The sequence below is a fragment of the Phasianus colchicus genome, chromosome 25 (genome assembly GCF_987193195.1).
Source record: "Phasianus colchicus chromosome 25, bPhaCol1.hap1.1, whole genome shotgun sequence".
In the NCBI taxonomy this organism is placed as follows: domain Eukaryota; kingdom Metazoa; phylum Chordata; class Aves; order Galliformes; family Phasianidae; genus Phasianus; species Phasianus colchicus.
Window position 1 is genome coordinate 1,407,374 of NC_143460.1, and position 17,995 is coordinate 1,425,368.

A 17,995-nucleotide genomic window follows, 5' to 3' on the forward strand; every position below is an offset into this window, starting at 1 on the left:
GAAAGTATTTGATGGCTAATAATCTCATTTCAATATAATAGGACCTTTCTTTTGCAAAGAGCAAGACAGGTTAAAAGATATAATTATGACTTTGCAAACTCTCCCAAGTGCTACGAGATCATCTGACAGTTCTGATCCCGGGCTCAGCTCTCAAAGGGGAAAAGTCTTTGTCTAGTTAGAGAGTTAAAGAGACAGGATCCCTATTCCACCCTCTGCCTACATTGCAATTTAACTGTCAAAAAAATCCAAGCCGCAAAATTGTCTTATTCCAACACAGCACAAGAAAAGAGAGAGAGGTTTGAAACTGACCTGTCAAAAGCACCCTGTTTAAAAATGTATCATATATTTTAAATATTTTTTTTCCAGAGGTACTTAAAGGTTAAAGATGTGCCAAAGACGTAGGATGGTTTTTTTTTTTCTTTTCCCCCTTCACTGCAGCTTTTTAAAACAATTAAAAAAAAAAAAATCATTTCAAAATTAGGGATCATCAGTATAAAAAAAAATCCCCTGAAGATCAAAAGGAACACATTAGAATCACATTAATTCTGATTAAAAAGAAAAAGAGAGAGAGAGAATAAATCCCCTTTTTCAATGGGAAGAGAAACTTTGAGGACATTTAGACGTGTTTTCATTGTCAGAATTTACACGAAGGTGGAGCAGAAGTGCTGCAAGAGAGGAGGACCGAGGCGAGCTGTGAGCCACGCGGGAGCCGCAGGCTGCTGCTGTCAGACTGCCCTTGATATTCCGGGCTCTTTAAAGCTTTGCTTTTTCAGTGTTTCAAAATAGTGAAAGGAGGAGGGGAAAATACTTTTTTCCCAAGTAACCAAACAAAAGAAGCCATTTCTTAAGGGGGGTTTCCAAGGAGCCACAAACAAACAACTCCCAAGCATTTTTTTACCAAATATAGATGGCAAACAGGCAGCTGGACTGGACCAAAGGCTTCTGCACGGTGCCACCGCCTGGCATGAGCACGATGTGCCACCCCAAACCACAGCCCAGCACCACGCTGCAGCAGCATCTGCTCAGGAGCACCTGCGCAGGGTGAGAGAAGTCGGCCTGGGAGCTGCTTCTGTCGGAGCAGGCAGTGCGCTCCCCTGAGCAGGGGCTGAATTTCCCTGTTTGTCCTCTTGCTGCAAGCCTGGAGCGAGTCCTTAGAGACGGGAGATGGTTCCTTGCAGTTTCCCCACTGCATGTTCAGGTCCGTTAACCCACCAGCAAACATCACCACAAACGGGAGCTGCAGAAGCCTTTATTTCCCACAGGGGTTTGTCCTCCCAGGAGCCAGCTGGGTTCCCTCGCTCCCACCAGCAATGTGCAACCTGCTGCTGCCCACGTGCAGCTTGGCCAGCAGTCCTGCTGGGGACACAGGGCAGGCTCTTTCATACATATGACTGCAGGCACCCAGCGTGAGCCCAGAGAAGGGCAGAGCCAACTTGAATCTACAGCCAGAATCAGCGGGGATTGTCCTCTAGGAGACCAAGACACAACCTTCTGGGTGCCCGCCTGGCTGGGTGGGAATTTCCCGTAGGGAGCAGCCACTTTCACTTGGGCAAAACAGGATGATTTCATTGACTTGAACCAAAGAACTTCAGACCAAAAGGAATCTACCTGGTTTCTTGCTGGCAGGAGCCTGAGGGCGCAGGATTGCAGTGATGGGTGAGCAGGCTGTGTGATGAACACTGCACATCCAGCCTTTGCCAGGGTTTTGGAGCTGGGAAGCTCAGAGCCTGAGCCATAGGGCGCTAATCTTTTCTTCATCTTTTGAGATGGAAATATCAAAAGCAGAATTTTCCTTTTCATTTTTTTGTTTGTTTATTGAGAATTTCAGCATTTCCTACTTTTGTGGAAATTCCAGCTCTCCAAGCTGCATCTGGGGTCTTCTGTGGTCATGATTTCATTGCTGCACTGCAACTCTGACACAGACCAGAAGACAGCAACAATGCTAAGAAAAATGTAGGGGGAAGTGCTTTATACAGAGATTTGGAGGGGGGGAAGCCTGGCGGCTGCATGTTATTAATTATTTAATAAGATTTACACAAACACCAGGGCCACAGACTCTAGGCATCCTTGGCATACCCAGTACATACACCCCAAGTGGTACCAATACAGTCATAACATAGAGCCAGCAAGATAGGTGGCAAGAGAAAGTCAGCCCACCTCCACGGCTCCCTCTGCCAATTCATTCTCCGTTCCAGCCCTCTTCAACCTGTCATTTCCACATGGTTGGTGATACAGATGAGTCTTGCAACAGCACTGAATACTGAAACAGGCAGAGGGAACTTTGGAATGGGGTAAAGTAGCAGTTGTGTATTGGTACTTATCTTCCATATTTTAATATATATGAAATTCCAGAATATCATGGTGTGATCCAACTAAAAAGAATGAGTGTGGGGAACCTTACTGCAGCATCCTTGCAAATTTTAAGACTGATGTATCACCTGGTGGAGTAGACTGCATTAGGAAATGTGTCAACACAGCCCTGTGTTTCCATAGGACCTGCAGGGTCACCAAGCTTTAAGTATTACTCACTGAAAATTAAGCCAAACTGGACTCCTGCCCTAGGAAACTCGCCAAATTTCTGCTCTTAAAGGAATGATAAGTCTTTGTGATGCTGCTCTTCTGACTGTGCAAAATCAAGGTCAAGTCTGGGATAAGAATGCCTCATTAAATAGCTCCAGTCCTACCTCCCTTCAATCTGGAGGGAGGTCTTCCTCTAAGAGCAGGACCACGAGCCACCAGCAAGATGGAGATGTCCTCCTGACAGCTCAAATGGACTATCTGAAGACAAAGGGCTTTTTCAAGAGGGCTTTCCTTTCGTGCTCATTGCTCATAAGAAAATAAATCCTTCCCAGTCCTTTCCACCAAGCTCTGGTCCCAAATTCTCTGAAAATTTGCCTCAGCTGATAAAGGGTGAGATGGTGATGGAGTGCCTATGGTGAACCCATGAGCAGGAGCAGGATCTCCACCTAAGTACTGAATGCTAAAGCTGGCTTCCTCATGCCACTGGAAAGCTGCCACAATTCCATCCACATATGAACCAAAACTCATCTGCTTTGCACATTTTCCCCTTAACCCAACCTGTTCTCCAATTCATCTTCTCTTGTTCGTGCTCATTTTGGAACAATTTGTGACTCTGTGTCAGGCAAAGTCTGGTTGCTTGCTGATGACAGCACCCAGAGTGCCACAGGTGTCCAGAGGGAATTCCTGCAGTGAAAATCACAGATGTTGTTCTGAGGAGATGCAGATAGTGGAGAGGAAGACAGTGTGAGTGTCACCTGGTGAGAAAACAGGCAAAAAGCCTTGGCACACACAGATTTGATGTGTGATGTGTAGCAGGAGCAGCAGTGTAAGCACAAAAGAAGACAGGGAGCCACCAGGCAAAACCAGATGAAATTGCCCAGGACCTGTCCTTGGATTTACCATTTTCTCCACATCACTTTTCCTCCTTCCTACTGCTGCAGAAGCCATTCCCACCTGAACTTAGCCCACCTTCAACTGGCACACCTCTTACAGGCCAATTGAAACCAAAGGCCATGGTGAGCAGCAAGAGCTTTGCTAGAATTTTTCCTACCATGGGGAAAAATTTGCAGGTGGTGTGAAGCCAGTGGTGCTGGCTTTACACAGCAGAGCACAGCTCCACAGAAGCACCGTGCATGTCCTCAGAGCAACGTCTCACCATCAAACGAGACAATTTCAGCTGAGCTGTGAGCTGAGCTGCCTTCAGGCTGGGACAGGCTCAGGCGACGTCCCCACTCTGCAGTCGGTCCCCCCCAGTGCACAGCACACGTTTTGGTTTGATTGATTTTGTAATTGCTCGTTTAATTGAACAGTTACAGCAACACTATCAGGAAAAGGTTTCGGGGCTGGGAAGGGGGGTTGGGGGGTGTGGGGGTGGAAGGGGAATTGGAGCTGGGGAAAGAGCAAAATGGGTTTTTCCTTTTCTCTCAAGATGAAAACAACAAGAAGAGGCGAGGAGTCGAGTTCCCTTTAGCAGGCACTGAGGAGGAGGAGAGCTGAAAACAATAAATTCTGAAAAGAGAAGGAGAAAAATTAGAAGTGGATTGAAAAGTGTGGCAGGGCCAGAGGGTCCCAGGGACTGCTTAGCCTCTAACTGACATCCTCTTCCTGCTAGCTGTGAATGCTGGCATGAGGAAAATGGGCCACAGCAAAGGAAAGCTGGAAAGCTGTGTGGGAGAGCAAGCAGCAGAAGATGCTTGTCTGCCTAAACAAGGCACATGAGTAATATGAGATGGGGAAAGACACCTGTGTTGGAGAAGGGAGGGTATCAAAGCAAAGCAGATATGTACAGGAAGGTTTGCATTTCAAAGGTGTGCAAGGACAGAGGTGTATAAACCCACTGGACAAGGCATATAGAAAGGTATATGGAAAGAGTGTGGTAGTGATGGCATGTCCTTGTAAGAGCAAAACATCCAGGAAATGGGAGAATGCAGTCTATAGGAAAGCTGGGATGCATATGAGTGAAGGCAGAGTGCACATGTAGGAAAGATAAGCGGGAAAAATAATAGACAGACACCACCGTACAAAGAGAGTGTGAAGAAATCAGGGCACATGCTGGCCTGTTTTATCAGCATGCCTGTTATAGGACTTGCTTTGCAATGTTTTTGGTTGTGATTTGAGGCTGCCATGTCATTGCACACCTGGTGTCACGCTGCTTTTCACATGTGGAGCTGTGGGGGCACTGCTTGCACATGTCTGTGCACTTTCCAGTGTCCTCCTGCCTCTGCGTTCAATGCCTAGGTGGGTTTCCCAAGGCAATGTACAGCCTCTAGTTGTAGGCATAGTGAGTGTTTGCATCACTTTTAATAGTGTTTTTGCAAACCTATTTGAATGGATGTGTGGACTAGTGTGCAAATCAACCCCACGCCCATCTGTGCTGGGCACCGTGCACCTTTGCTGTGTGCACTTCAGTTATGTGTGTGTCTGAGCAAGGAGCATGTGCTTGTTGGGTGTGTGTCAGGAAAAGGAGAGGAGAATCCAGACAGGGTCAGGGGGGAAGGTGCACACAGAGGCCATGGTGCAGCTCCAAAGCAAAGGAGATCAGGTTTCAGGAGAGCCTGGAGCTAGGGCTGGAGGGGGGACAGGAGGTGGGCTTCGCTGCCTGCATTCCCTGGCAGGCAGCACAAGGCAGGTTTAAAGAATATCCTTCCATTTAGGAGTTTGTTTATTATTCTTAACTAAGCAGCTCAGACAGGCAAGCCAGCAGCACCATATCCACGCTGACTTCCCAGGAAGGCAGGGAAGGGAGGGACAGGAAGGCAGATTTCCAGGCTAAGGGACAAAGGGATTTATGTACCGCTGGGCTAGGGAAGGGGCAACTATTTAGAAAGAGGGTGGAAGACAATCAGCTTTGGGATGCGGGAATGGAAGCTAGGTGGTGTACAGCTCAGTTATGGCAAACTGGCCTGGAGCTGAAGTGCTGTTCCAAAACCCAGCAGCAGTCCTCAGCTGCTCTTTTTACCTTCAGGAACTTGAGGCAAACTTCCTGAAAACCAGTAGCAGAGACTCAGGTGTATCTCCTAGGGAGAAGTGATTTCTTCTCCCTGCAGTTAAAATCCACTTCTTCAAGCAAAAGTCACAAGGCACCACAAATTGGTACTAACAGAAGTCCCCCCACCTTGCAAGCTTATCCAGAACAGGCTGTTAATGCACGTCTCTCAGCTGTGAGTTTTGGGTTGTCTGGCCCATCTAGCAATTTTTCAGCTACTGCAGCGATGACCAAGAACACAGCAACCTAGATAAAAAGGAGAGACATGATTGGTGTGCATTTCTCACAGGGAGATGCCATATATATCTGAGGGCTCCCTTGACATGTAGATAATGGAAGAGGGAAAACTTCTGGTTGTCTGTACAGAGAGTGAAAATACACGGGAGTATTTTTCTACATACTGCTTTTGCATGCACACCAGTTCAGCTAAACATTGTCCATATAAGCAAAGATAGGTAGAGCAGCATTTTGCAGCAAGCACCTTCCATGTTTCTGGGCTTTAGCATGCAAGACAGCACTGCAGATTCAGGCAGTGGGCACCGTGCCTGTGCAGCACACAGCACACACCAAACCCACCCCATGTGCGACCTGGAGCACCAGTGTCCTTGCAGCTCAGAGGGCAGGACTGCAAAAGAGGGAGGATCGCTGCCATTCACGGGTGCTGATGTGTGTGCTCACACTGTCATGAAAATGAGGTCAGCGAAGGTCATTCAGTTCAACAGTATAAATCAAGGAGGAAAGTGGAGTGGAAGCCTGTGAATTCTCGGGAGATCTCACCGGTGGGGGGTGGTTGGGGGGAGTAGAGGAGCAGCTAATGAGGCCTCAAATGCCACACAGGGGCGAAGCAGAAAATAACAGAGGATAAAAGCAGCCAAATGGCAGCAGCCAAAACAGAAGGCAGGAAAGCCCAGCCTCAGGTCCTTTATCCTGCACTGTAACCAGTGCTTCGTGTTAACTTGTAGGATTACTCTGCCAGAGCAGGCAGAAAGGCTCCACACCCTCCACTCCCAACCCGCTGACAGGAAACCTTTCACTGGAAACTTGCTTGCGTTTGGTGCAAAATGTCTCACTTCTGTTAGCAATTTGTTCCCCATCACAGGCATTCCTGGGAGAAGTTTGGTGGGGGAAGGAAAAGGACCAGGAGTGCGGGGGCTTCCACCTGGCGACCTGGTTAACAACACAGCGGAGCAGACAGCCGGCCTTTCACCACCTCCCTCCTCCATGTCCCTCATCCACTTTTCACCACCTCCCCCCGCATGTCTCTCCTTTCTCCTCCCTTTTGCCAGCCTTCTCTTTCCTCCCCAATTTCTCTGTATCCCTTCTTCCCTTCTCCTCTTCTTTCATCCTTTCCTTTTTCTCTCTCTCTCTGCACATTTGGACTTACCTCCTGCCCAAAGGTCTTCTAAACCCACTACCCATGCCCCACTGCACTCTGAGGTTACAGTGGAGCTCTGCTTTCTCCTTGGGCTGGGTCGGAGGCTCCAAAGTGTTTTTGTGATCTGCTCCCCCCCAGAGCTCTGGACAGAACTCTCCCTCTTCCCTTCCCCCTCGCTTTCTCTCCCTCACATAATATTTTCCATATGAAGAAGCCTTCCTGAAGCCGCACACTGCCCTCTCAGTGAGTCTTAGGCGGGTTAGAGGAGACCCTGGGAGCCTTTAATCCTCTCTCTCTCGCTTGCTTTCATCCTCAGCCACAGCTGGACGCCCCATTGATGTGGAACAGACCAAACACCAGGCCTCTCGCTAAGCTGCTGCTGTGGGGCCTCTTCTCCTTCAGAGCTGCACCGAGCCCACGTCCTGCACACAGAACGCCCGTCCTGCACCCTGCAGCCCCAGCACACACAGCCATCCTGGCTCTGCCTGGTTCCTCCCCAGCCAGGCTCTGGCTATCGCTGTGGCTTCTGTTTCCCTGGGTCACCCCCCATCAGCCTATCTTCTCCCTTATCCCAGCAGCCTCTTTTCCCAGAATTATTCAGCATCACTCCCTGCTGCCTTGCATCCCTGCAGAGCATCAGGCTCGGACAAGGATCAAGGATGTGTTTGTGTTTCCCTGCTGGCGTCGTGTCCCCAGAAAGAGCCTGGCAGGTCTCACAGAAATGGCCCTGGGACTGTAGCCTGCTTACACTTTTAGGAAGAGGAAACTCGCTGGCTATCTTCTTGTGATCTCTTTGATCCTTGTGAGCCTCTTCTAACTGCGATTTCAGAGTTCTGTGACTCCCCATTCTCTCTTTGTGCGCAGGCACCTGCCCACCGCCAGCGTTGTGCCAGCCCGGCACAGAGCTCTCGCTGAGCGGTGCGGTTCATTTCCATTCCGCTCCCGGCAGCACAGACCGGGTGCGGGCCGATAGCTCGGCTGGGGGCAGTGCCCGGAGCCCCGTGCCCCATTCCTAATCGCCCTCTGCCCTCTAGCGGCCCCTCCGCCACTGCTGCATCTTCGGGGCTGCCGTGGGTCTCGTCGCAACGGGAGCAAGAGAGCAGGAAGGCAGAGTTTGTGCGGAAGGCAACAAGTACAAGGCTGCGTTCTTGATTGGATGCAAAAGCTCTGGAGGAACTTCAGGGGGCCCCAGGGATGCCAGGCGGATTGGCAGAGAAGAGGCGGATTGATGGGAGAGTTCAGAGAACAAAAACGATCCAAGCTGTCGGAAACACAACTCAGGAGTGAAAATTAAAGGGATTGGGGATGGTTAGTGCAGAGTGACAGACTGAGGGGAGGCAAGGCAGGAGTCCTTGCACACAGAGCAAAAGAAAGGGAATCATCTGTTCCCTGTGTTCTCTGCAGATACAAAAGGGAGAGAGGCACTCAAATAGCAGGGAGCTTTAAGAAAAGCTTTCAAATCAGGATGGTACAGCACTGCAATAAGTCACCAGAAGAATGCTGCAACCTTAACTAGTTAAACTGATCTCCAGAAATGACACAGGAGGAGTTGATCCTACTGCGTGTGTCACTGGGGTAGGCTAAGTGACCTCCAGGGATTGCATTCATCTCATTGACTGTAATGTGATAATTAAAATCCACATTGATCCTCTGACAGAGATACAGCAAGGGGACCAACTTCATTACTTCCCAGCTGTTCCTGGAATCCACTGAGTCTGACACAGACACTTCTTCCTGACCTGTCCTGCTCCAGAGAGCTCCTCTGCTCCAGGACTCAGCCTGCACCAGGCACAGCAAACACAGATGTGATGCCTCCACCTTTCCTGCAGCACTACAGCACAGTTCTCCGCTCAGTTTGTTGGCAACCAGTTGCAGAAACTGAAGTAATTGCAGACTCTTGGGATTTGTTCATAAGAGAACCACTGCGTTCCTCCTTCTTGTTATTCAGCATCAAGTGCCTGATGAGAGAGGGATTTGGGGAAAAGACAACGTGAAGATATCTTAGCACAAAATGATTAGCTGGAATGTATTGTTAATAAGCTGCTTATTCATATAATTGGAAATTATTTGCAGCCGGGGTGTCAGAACAGTCTTTCTCACTGCTCTGATGGAGCAAAGCAGGTAGGCACTGGCCCAGGGGAGACTGCTGTGAGCACATCTGCTGGCAGTGGGAAGGCAGAGGAATTTACTGCCGCTTTGCTTCTTTATTGTCACTGTCTTGAAGGGCAGAGAAAGGCACAGCAGTTTCAAGGGGAGGTCCTTGGATTCTGTCTGATGCCTCTGTGTCTTCTGAACTGGCCAAATTCTGTTGAGATGGACGATTTAATCACTCATGCATGAATTTGGTTGTTCAACTGTAGAGAAGGATTTCTACACTAAGCCAAGCTGTAACCACAAAGCTCAACCACTTTCTCCAGCAGTCCCAGTGGGGGACAGAAGGGTGCAGAGTGAAGATACCTGCTGTTCTGATCTTCCTTTCACTGCCCTTCCTCTTGGCTCCAGAACAGGCACAGTAGTGATTCCTCTTGTTTCTGCTCTTCTGTTTTTCACGTAAGGGGTGCAGCAGTGCAAGAGGCAAGGGGATCTTGGACACAGCGTTCCTTCTGCATTTGTCTGAGATCCTGTACAGTGCATGAGTACTGGTGTGCTCATCTTCAATTCCTGAATGACACTGGGAATCCAAAGGACGTGCACAGACAGGAGGCTGTGTTTAGCTGTCCATTTTCACAGTCAGCTAAGAGTCAGCCACGTCACAAGCTGCTCTGAACCTCTCATTTCAATATTTCTATTGTTTCTCCTGTACTTAAAATCACTTCAGCTGTGCCTATAGAGACATCAGTGCCAACACCACCTCAGCAGCTGCATACTTGCCTGTCCAGACAGTTTCACTTTGTTTCCTGTCACCAAAGAAGTTCAATCCTTACTGAATATATTTTACTTGCTGGTGAATGGCAAACAACCTTCTATTTTCCTTTTCTAAAGACTCGCTTTAACTCCAATGAAACAACTGTCAGTAAGAAGCAGAAATAAAACAGGTGAGCCACCAGGTAAACAGGGCAGTGTGGGCCAGCCAGAGCACCAAGGGTTGAAAACAGCAGGTCCTGCCAGGCACTGTCTGCTTCTGCCCCAAGGGACAAAAGAATCCCCTTTATTTATCAGGAAGGAAGGAAGAGGGAAACATTATCTGTTGTGAAACATGAGAAAATCTTTCACAAATAAAGTGACTTCAAAGTTGTGACATTACATCACAAAGAAAAAGTATTTCTTAAGACTACTAAATGGTAAGCAGAGGGAAGGGAAGAGAAAGGAACTGTTGTTTGACACGTAGGAAGAGAAAGGCTTATAAGGCCACCATGTCTTGGAGGGACATTCTGGCCATGGCTGGGCCAAGGCCAAGGTCATGCTTCATCTCCTATGCCTTGGAACATTCAAAAGAGTGCTCCATTGCCACCAGTGTGAGAGCAGAGGGGGGACAATAGCTGAGCAAGCACAACAAGGAGCCTCTCCTTTCAGTGTGTGCTGAGCTCTGCCCACAGCCACTTCCCCAAATGAACCCTGAAATAATCTTGGTATCAGTTTCATTGCAAAATATGGTGAAAGATTTCTGAGGGAAGGCAAGACGTCAGGGACTTCCTCCAGCAGCGTCAGTGGGAGGACAGAAGGCTCACAAGGCAGACGCTTTGGAACGGGCAGGTCGGGCAGCCCCCAGCAATGCCCCTGCCCTGTGCCTGAGGACGGCATGGAGCTGAGAGTCCTCCTCCTGTTGCTGCTCTACTGCCCAGGTAAGAGGAGGGCTAGGCACATCAGAGGCTTCCCATGGGACACCCTTCCAAGTCCTGCAGTGCTGAGGAAGGGCAGGGGAGGGCAGTGCAGGGCAGGGGCAGCAGCCTCAGCTTTCACCATACTCCTCACCATCCACATCAACCTCCTCAATGCTTCCAGCTGAAGCCATTCTGTGGGTGCAGTGCTGTAGCCTCACCAGACCCCGTACTTGCAGGTCTCCCAGCCCGAACACCTGAAGCTGAGATGAGCCAACGGGAAGGAAGCACGTTCTCTATCAAGTGCCCTTACACAGCACAGTCTGACAAGCAACTGAAAGCCTGGTGCCGCATGAGAAATGAACGATGCGAGCTTGTAGTGCTGACACATGCCTCAATAGAGTATAGATATTCAGACAGGGCCAGGCAGGGCCACATTACAATACAGGATGACAACGGGACCGTGTCCATCACCATGTCTAACCTCCAGGCAGAGGACTCAGGCGTATATTCCTGCGTGTACAGCAGCAACTATGTTCCACTAAAGACCATCTTGCTGAATGTTTACAAGGGTGAGTACTATTTTTTTCCCCACACAAACTCACATCCTGTCAGAGGACAACACTGCAGCTGCCCCGCTCCATCCTCCTGCCTTCCCTTGACCCCCTCAGCCCCCAGCTTCCACCCTCGCCCACCACCTGCCCCGTTCACAGCGCATGCTGTGAAGGAGCCCCACAAAGCCCACTGCCCTGGGGACACCCAGCTCTGCCCTGCCCAAAGCCCCCCGCCCTGGCTGATGGCTGGTCCCAGGCCAGGTGCCAGCTTGGGCCAGGAGCAGGATGCCCTCACGCCCACTGCTCACGCTCAGCCACCAATATGCTCTTTGCAGAGTTACACAAGTGGGAGCTGGACAGTCTCTCCGTGCAGTGCCCGTACAAGGCCCTGGGCTACAGCCAGGGAAGAAAAGCCTGGTGTCGACAACAAGGTCAGGCTGAGTGCTCACTAGTAGTGAGCACAGGTTACTCTTACACGTGGGGCAGCAGCAGAGTCTGGAACAAAAGCAGCTCAATCCAGGATGATGCCCAGAGAGGGATCGTCACCATCACCATGGATAAGCTGCAGGCACAGGACTCTGGTGTGTACTGGTGTGCACTCTACAACTCCTTTCAACGCCTTGCATTCACCCGGATAATGGAGGTCAGGCTCTCTGTGGACAAGAGTGAGTACCTGCTGGCAGATTTTGACCTCACCTCCCTGGCTCAGTCTCCCTTCTCCCTTGTGCCCACCAAGAAGGAGCCCAGTGCTGTCCATGCACAGCACCTACCCATGTCTCCCTGAGTGTCTGTTTGGTGGACACAGTAATGGCTGCTTTGGAGCACTGTGGAGTCAAAGCCATGGCCTTTCATGCTGCATGGGAGGCTCTCAGAAGCTCTCACAGTTAGGACAATCAGCACAATTCTTCCAGAAGGACTGACCAAGGTGCTCCAGAAGCAGCTTTTTTCCCTATTCCCCACTTGGTCACTCACCCTGGGCTTCTGCTGCAGACCTCCCCTACTGCCAAACATTGTTCTTGCTCTGGTCTTGCACTGCATTTTGATTGAATCCCATACTTACATCCATATCAAAATATGTTCCTTCTAGATATTCTATCATTGTCATGGTTAATAAGTGACAATATCCAAGCACACTGAGATGCTCCCACCTGCTCTTTTCCTAAGATCCCATGGTCCTACTGTGCAAACCCTATGGGGAGCCAGGGCAGCCTGCGCACAGCAGAGCCTCATACCTCAGAGCCACTGGATGTCCTTGGAGGATGTAGCTCACAGGAGCTGCAGGCTGCTGTGAAAAGCTGGGGGGCTGTTCCTCATTCCCCTGCAATAAGGGGCAGTAACAATGGGCTGCGCTGCTGGGCATCTTCCAATACTGTGCCAAACACGGTTTCATAAATGCTTGAAAAAAAAAACACCAAACTATTCCAGCAACTGCATGTAGTAAACTTTAAACCAAAGACACTAATTTTTATAGCACAGCCACGGTCACAGATCGAATCTCAACATTTCCCAACAGAACCCAAGTTCCACATTTCCAAGCACGTCAGTGTAGAAGGGAACTGATCTGTGATTCATGGGGTTCGTGAAGCCATAAGCATCCAAGAGGGAAGGAAGCTCAGAGGTCATATGTCTACATGTCTGGAGTAGCCTTGCATCTGCTTCCGTGTAACTCACCAGACCCCATACTTGCAGGTCTCCCAGACCGAACACCTGAAGCTGAGATGAACCAACGGGAAGGAAGCACGTTCTCTATCGAGTGCCCTTACACAGCACAGTCTGACAACAAGCAACTGAAAGCCTGGTGCCGCGTAAGAAATGCACGATGTGAGCTTGTAGCATGGATACTTGCCTCAATGCAGTACATATATTCAGACAGGGCCAGGCAGGGCCACATTACAATACAGGATGACAACGGGACCGTGTCCATCACCATGTCTAACCTCCAGGCAGAGGACTCAGGCGTATATTCCTGCGTGTACAGCAGCAACTATGTTCCACTAAAGACCATCTTGCTGAATGTTTACAAGGGTGAGTACTATTTTTTTCCCCACACAAACCCACATCCTGTCAGAGGACAACACTGCAGCTGCCCCGCTCCATCCTCCTGCCTTCCCTTGACCCCCTCAGCCCCCAGCTTCCACCCTCGCCCACCACCTGCCCCGTTCACAGTGCATGCTGTGAAGGAGCCCCACAAAGCCCACTGCCCTGGGGACACCCAGCTCTGCCCTGCCCAAAGCCCCCCGCCCTGGCTGATGGCTGGTCCCAGGCCAGGTGCCAGCTTGGGCCAGGAGCAGGATGCCCTCACGCCCACTGCTCACGCTCAGCCACCAATATGCTCTTTGCAGAGTTACACAAGTGGGAGCTGGACAGTCTCTCCGTGCAGTGCCCGTACAAGGCCCTGGGCTACAGCCAGGGAAGAAAAGCCTGGTGTCGACAACAAGGTCAGGCTGAGTGCTCACTAGTAGTGAGCACAGGTTACTCTTACACGTGGGGCAGCAGCAGAGTCTGGAACAAAAGCAGCTCAATTCAGGATGATGCCCAGAGAGGGATCGTCACCATCACCATGGATAAGCTGCAGGCACAGGACTCTGGTGTGTACTGGTGTGCACTCTACAACTCCTTTCAACGCCTTGCATTCACCCGGATAATGGAGGTCAGGCTCTCTGTGGACAAGAGTGAGTACCTGCTGGCAGATTTTGACCTCACCTCCCTGGCTCAGTCTCCCTTTTCCCCTGTGCCCACCAAGAAGGAGCCCAGTGCCATCCACGTGCAGCACAGACCCACATCACTCCCTGCAGAGTCAACACTGGGGTTCCCAAAACCACTGAGAACTACTGACCTGTATGAAAACATGGCTGGTTGTAGATTCCAGATTCACTTTCTTACTCTCCCCTCTACTTTCTGTGCTGTCCAAATTAGCGCATCTTCCAGCAGGGTACATTAGGATGATTTTCTATGCCCAAGCCCTACATGATTTTACTTTCTCACAGACATTTTGTTATGGAACAGCAGCAGGAATCTGACCTTGCACACAGATGTACTCTGTTGCTTCTCTCTTATTTTAGAGAAGTTTCAGTCATATTCAGAGGTGTTCCTAACACCCATGCTCATGATACTACTTCTGTTCCTTTATAGCAAATCATCCCTTGGTTTTCAAAGACTATTAAGACCTTCACATTTGGTTGCAACACAGATTTAGACCCATATTTTACAGATGTTTTATCTCTTTCAGTATTCTCTTAGTAAGTGATAATATTTAGGCACTTGATTCTGGCAAACCAACGCCATGCTGTGCTCTGTCAGGAATCTGGCAGAGCATCACTGCAGGAATAGAGCAACCCAGATACCCAGAGGGGACAACTCAGCATTTCTAACTGCACTTACAGTACTTCTGCTACACACTGTGTTGGCATGGAAAGCAGGGCTCCTCTTAAGCTCCCTCCCTCTCCCTTCCACCTTTTCATCCTTACACTGCTTTGCTTGCTCCCAGCAGGTCCTGATGACACAAGTTACACCCTGGACACTCTGTGTTGGTGCACACAGATTTATATCCATGTTAGCAATGGCAGGGAAGTTTAGATGGTAATGGCAAAACAGCCCAGTAATTATTCTCCTATCCATGTTTGTGATTGCAGTACCAGCTGCAACAACTTTGTCAGTTACTACAGGCTCAAGTCAGAAAAACTCTTCTGGCAACAGCACACAACCACGGTAAGGCTTAAAGAAACGTGCTGAGTTTGTGCACAGACAAGTTATTGATGTCCTGTTCGTGCCTGTCTCCCTGGGGTATGCAGGGTACTGGTGAATAGTTAACAGCAAAATACTCCTTAGCTGCTATTTCTTCCTTCTATTTACTGTTGTTGTTGTTTTTTTAATGTAAAGAATTTTCTTCCCCTTTGGACTTCCTGTCATGAACACTGCAGCAGCACTTAAGAGCACAATATACATCAACTCCCAGTGTGTCAGGTGCAGGAAAACTCAGGAAGAAGCAGCAGTACCTGCTCCTGAGAGCTTGGAATTGTGCTCTGAACTTTGAATAGTGTTTTGTTTTGAAAACACGAAGACTAGAATCACAGAATGGCTTAGGTTGGAAAGGACCTTAAAGATCAGCTAGTTCCACCCCCCTCCTTCCTAGTGTATAAAAGCTACTCCTGCCTTCTTTTCTGGTAATGGGCTTTGCTAGCTAGTGGTAAGTAGAATTGATAACTTATTTGCTCTTCCTGCAAAGGAACACCATCATAATCTCTGTGGTTCTGTGCATCCTGCTCATCCTGGCATTGGCCATCACAACAACACTGGGCATCAGGCAGCGCAAGAAGCTGAAGACAAAAGGTATGTGGAAATTGGCGATTTCTATTCAGTGATTCTAGATGGGTCCTTCTCTAACCATCATTTTTCCTCTTCAAGCAAGATTATTCCCAATTCACAGTACTCTGGGGAAGATAACATAGGTCAGGCTTCAAAAAGCCTGCCTCAAAGGCAGGCTCCTTGCTGTGATGAAACCCATGTTCCCCAAGACTCCGCACAAAACACCTCCTACCATTTTAGAGAAGTAAACTGGGAGAAACACGTTCACCAGACTCAGGGTGGATGGGTCCCACTGGCACACCCATCACTGGGCAATCCCAAAGCCTCCCCAGAACTCCTTGGAGCACAGCCGATGACCAGGCATTGTTATGGGCTTCTCTGCTTCTAAAAACTCTGACTCTGGCTCTTTCCAAAGGTAACAGAGAAGCAGAGGACACCTATGACAAACCAGAGGACACCTATGACAAACCAGAGGACACCTATGACAAACCAAAGAGCCCAGCACAGGTAAGGAATATGACTGACTTCCATTTGGTACCTGAATCCATTACCCGTGAGGAGCTGGCTGACCCACGTAATGAAGACCCATTTTTGGTTTTGAGTGTGAGGTGAAGTAGTATTAAATACCACCACAGAAAGGAATGTGGGGGCAGTGGAAGGAAAATTCCACTGGAAAAAATAAAACGAACCCAAGGTGGAGAAAATTCTAGTAATCTCTGAGAAATGACTGAAAGACTAGAAAGCAAGGTTAGAAGATGAAACTGTAGCCTGTCTCAAGGAGAGGAGATTAAAGAAAGGGTTTTCTGTTACTACTTCCTCTGCCATGACCAGAGGTGACTTTTCACACAACTTCTCCTGGAAGAATCTTGTTCCTTTGATAACAGCTGTGCCTTGGCACTGAATGATGCTGACTACTGTTTGCTCTTCCTTTTTATAGCTTGAGAGCACTGAAAGAATGGGAAGAACCACAGATGACAGCAGAGATCTAAATTACATTACCCTGGACTTTAAACCCCAACTCAGCTCTGATGAACCTCTCTACTGTAATGTTGAACTGAGTCAGACTCCCAGGAAACCCATAGATGAAAATGTGGAATATGCTATCATTACACACAAGCAGTTACCTAAGAATGACAAAGGAAGAAGCACAGAATCCTAAAACAATCCAGAAATGGGAGAACTGCAATATAAACTGGGAATGGAGAATAGTACATGAACACTGGGGAAAGAATTAAGGTTTTGCTGCCACATGTACATTGCTTATGCATTTTAAGACCTCTTTCCTTTTAGAAATTTGTCACAAGTGTGCAGATCCTTTTAGGTCAGAAAGGTACTTGGTAACTCTCAGGATTGACTGCACATTTGCTTTTTTGATTCTATTAAAATGCAGCCTCTCTGGGAGAGGCAGATGTGGAGGACTCTCACCTTGCTATCACTGGGTTTGTTTATAGTGAGTTGCAGATATGAGTACTGGGTTCTAGGAAAAAGCAGAACCAGCATCTGCCTGAAGGCAGGTAGCTTGAGTGTACTGCAACAAGCTGAAACAGTGCTCTGCGAGTTGTGCAAGCTGAGGGTTCTGCTGCAAGAATCTGAACACCAGAAGGTCTTCTAAGAACAAAACAGTGGTGCACATCCACAGTGCATACAGCTCTTGATACTTTATGCAAATCCCTACATTTATCAGCCTGCCTAGGTAAGAAATAAGATGGAAAGAGGCTTTCAAACTAAAGCTAAATGCCCACTCATCAATTGAGAAAAAGGGCATGTGTGCTGGATTTGGGTGTAGGAAGGAAAGAAGATGAGATCACTACTGAGAGCAAGCACAGATGTACCTTAATGGAGTGCAAAGCACCCCATCCTTTAAAGACCTCCTAATCAGAGACTTTCATTCTGTTCAAAAGCTTCTGGGTGGCTTGCTCTCTTACACCTGTTCCTCAAGAAGACACAAACTGGCTGCTTGAACCAAAGCAGCATGGAACACAGACAGAGACAACAAAAAATGAGTGTTTCTGGAGAAAGGAAGGAAGGGAGCATGTGACACCACAGCCAAGGAATGGATAGGGCACCGGGGTGTTTTTGAACAGAATTTACCAACTGCACAAGTGAGCCCTAAGCCAGACATGAGGCAAGTCCATACAGACAGCAGCACAGAGCAAAAAAACTGACAGAAGAAACTGACAGCAAGAAATTGGCAATCCTGCCCATGGTAGGGGGCTGGAATTAGATGATCCTACAGGTCCCCTCCAACCCAAGCTGTTCTATGATTCTATGATAAGCTTAGCAGAGTTTCAGGAAGTACTGCAAAGACAACAGAGGAAGAGGTATGAGCACAAGAGGGCTGTTTTCAACATCAGGTGATACAAGAGAATGGAAATGCTGGTAATTCAAGAGTAGATTACTTACAGATATAAATGTCCAAGTAAATTGGATACATAATATATTTATAAACCCCTGGTGCAGTTCTGATGCAGGCTTCCAAGAGTTGCCAAAGAACACT

General features: G+C 48.7%; 1 protein-coding gene and 1 long non-coding RNA gene across 2 annotated transcripts in view; one reads left to right on the forward strand and one right to left on the reverse strand.

Annotated features, from left to right (window-relative positions):
- Positions 1–3,583: 3,583 nt before the first annotated feature.
- The window catches only part of LOC149915031 (uncharacterized), a 30,838-nt gene continuing 16,426 nt past the window's right edge, over positions 3,584–17,995 (reverse strand). The window contains exons 3-4 of the long non-coding RNA XR_016459926.1: positions 12,426–12,588; positions 3,584–5,752 (exon numbers count right to left, since the gene is read on the reverse strand). This is a non-coding gene — a long non-coding RNA (uncharacterized LOC149915031). The remainder of the gene's footprint in view (positions 5,753–12,425; positions 12,589–17,995) is intronic.
- Positions 10,473–16,911, forward strand: LOC116236936 (polymeric immunoglobulin receptor). Its single transcript, XM_090124734.1, has 9 exons — positions 10,473–10,663; positions 10,879–11,211; positions 11,529–11,858; positions 12,883–13,218; positions 13,536–13,865; positions 14,826–14,901; positions 15,419–15,522; positions 15,914–16,005; positions 16,436–16,911. The coding sequence occupies exons 1-9, from the start codon at positions 10,621–10,623 to the stop codon at positions 16,655–16,657; spliced, it is 1,866 nt and encodes a 621-aa protein (XP_089980860.1). The 5' UTR covers positions 10,473–10,620; the 3' UTR covers positions 16,658–16,911.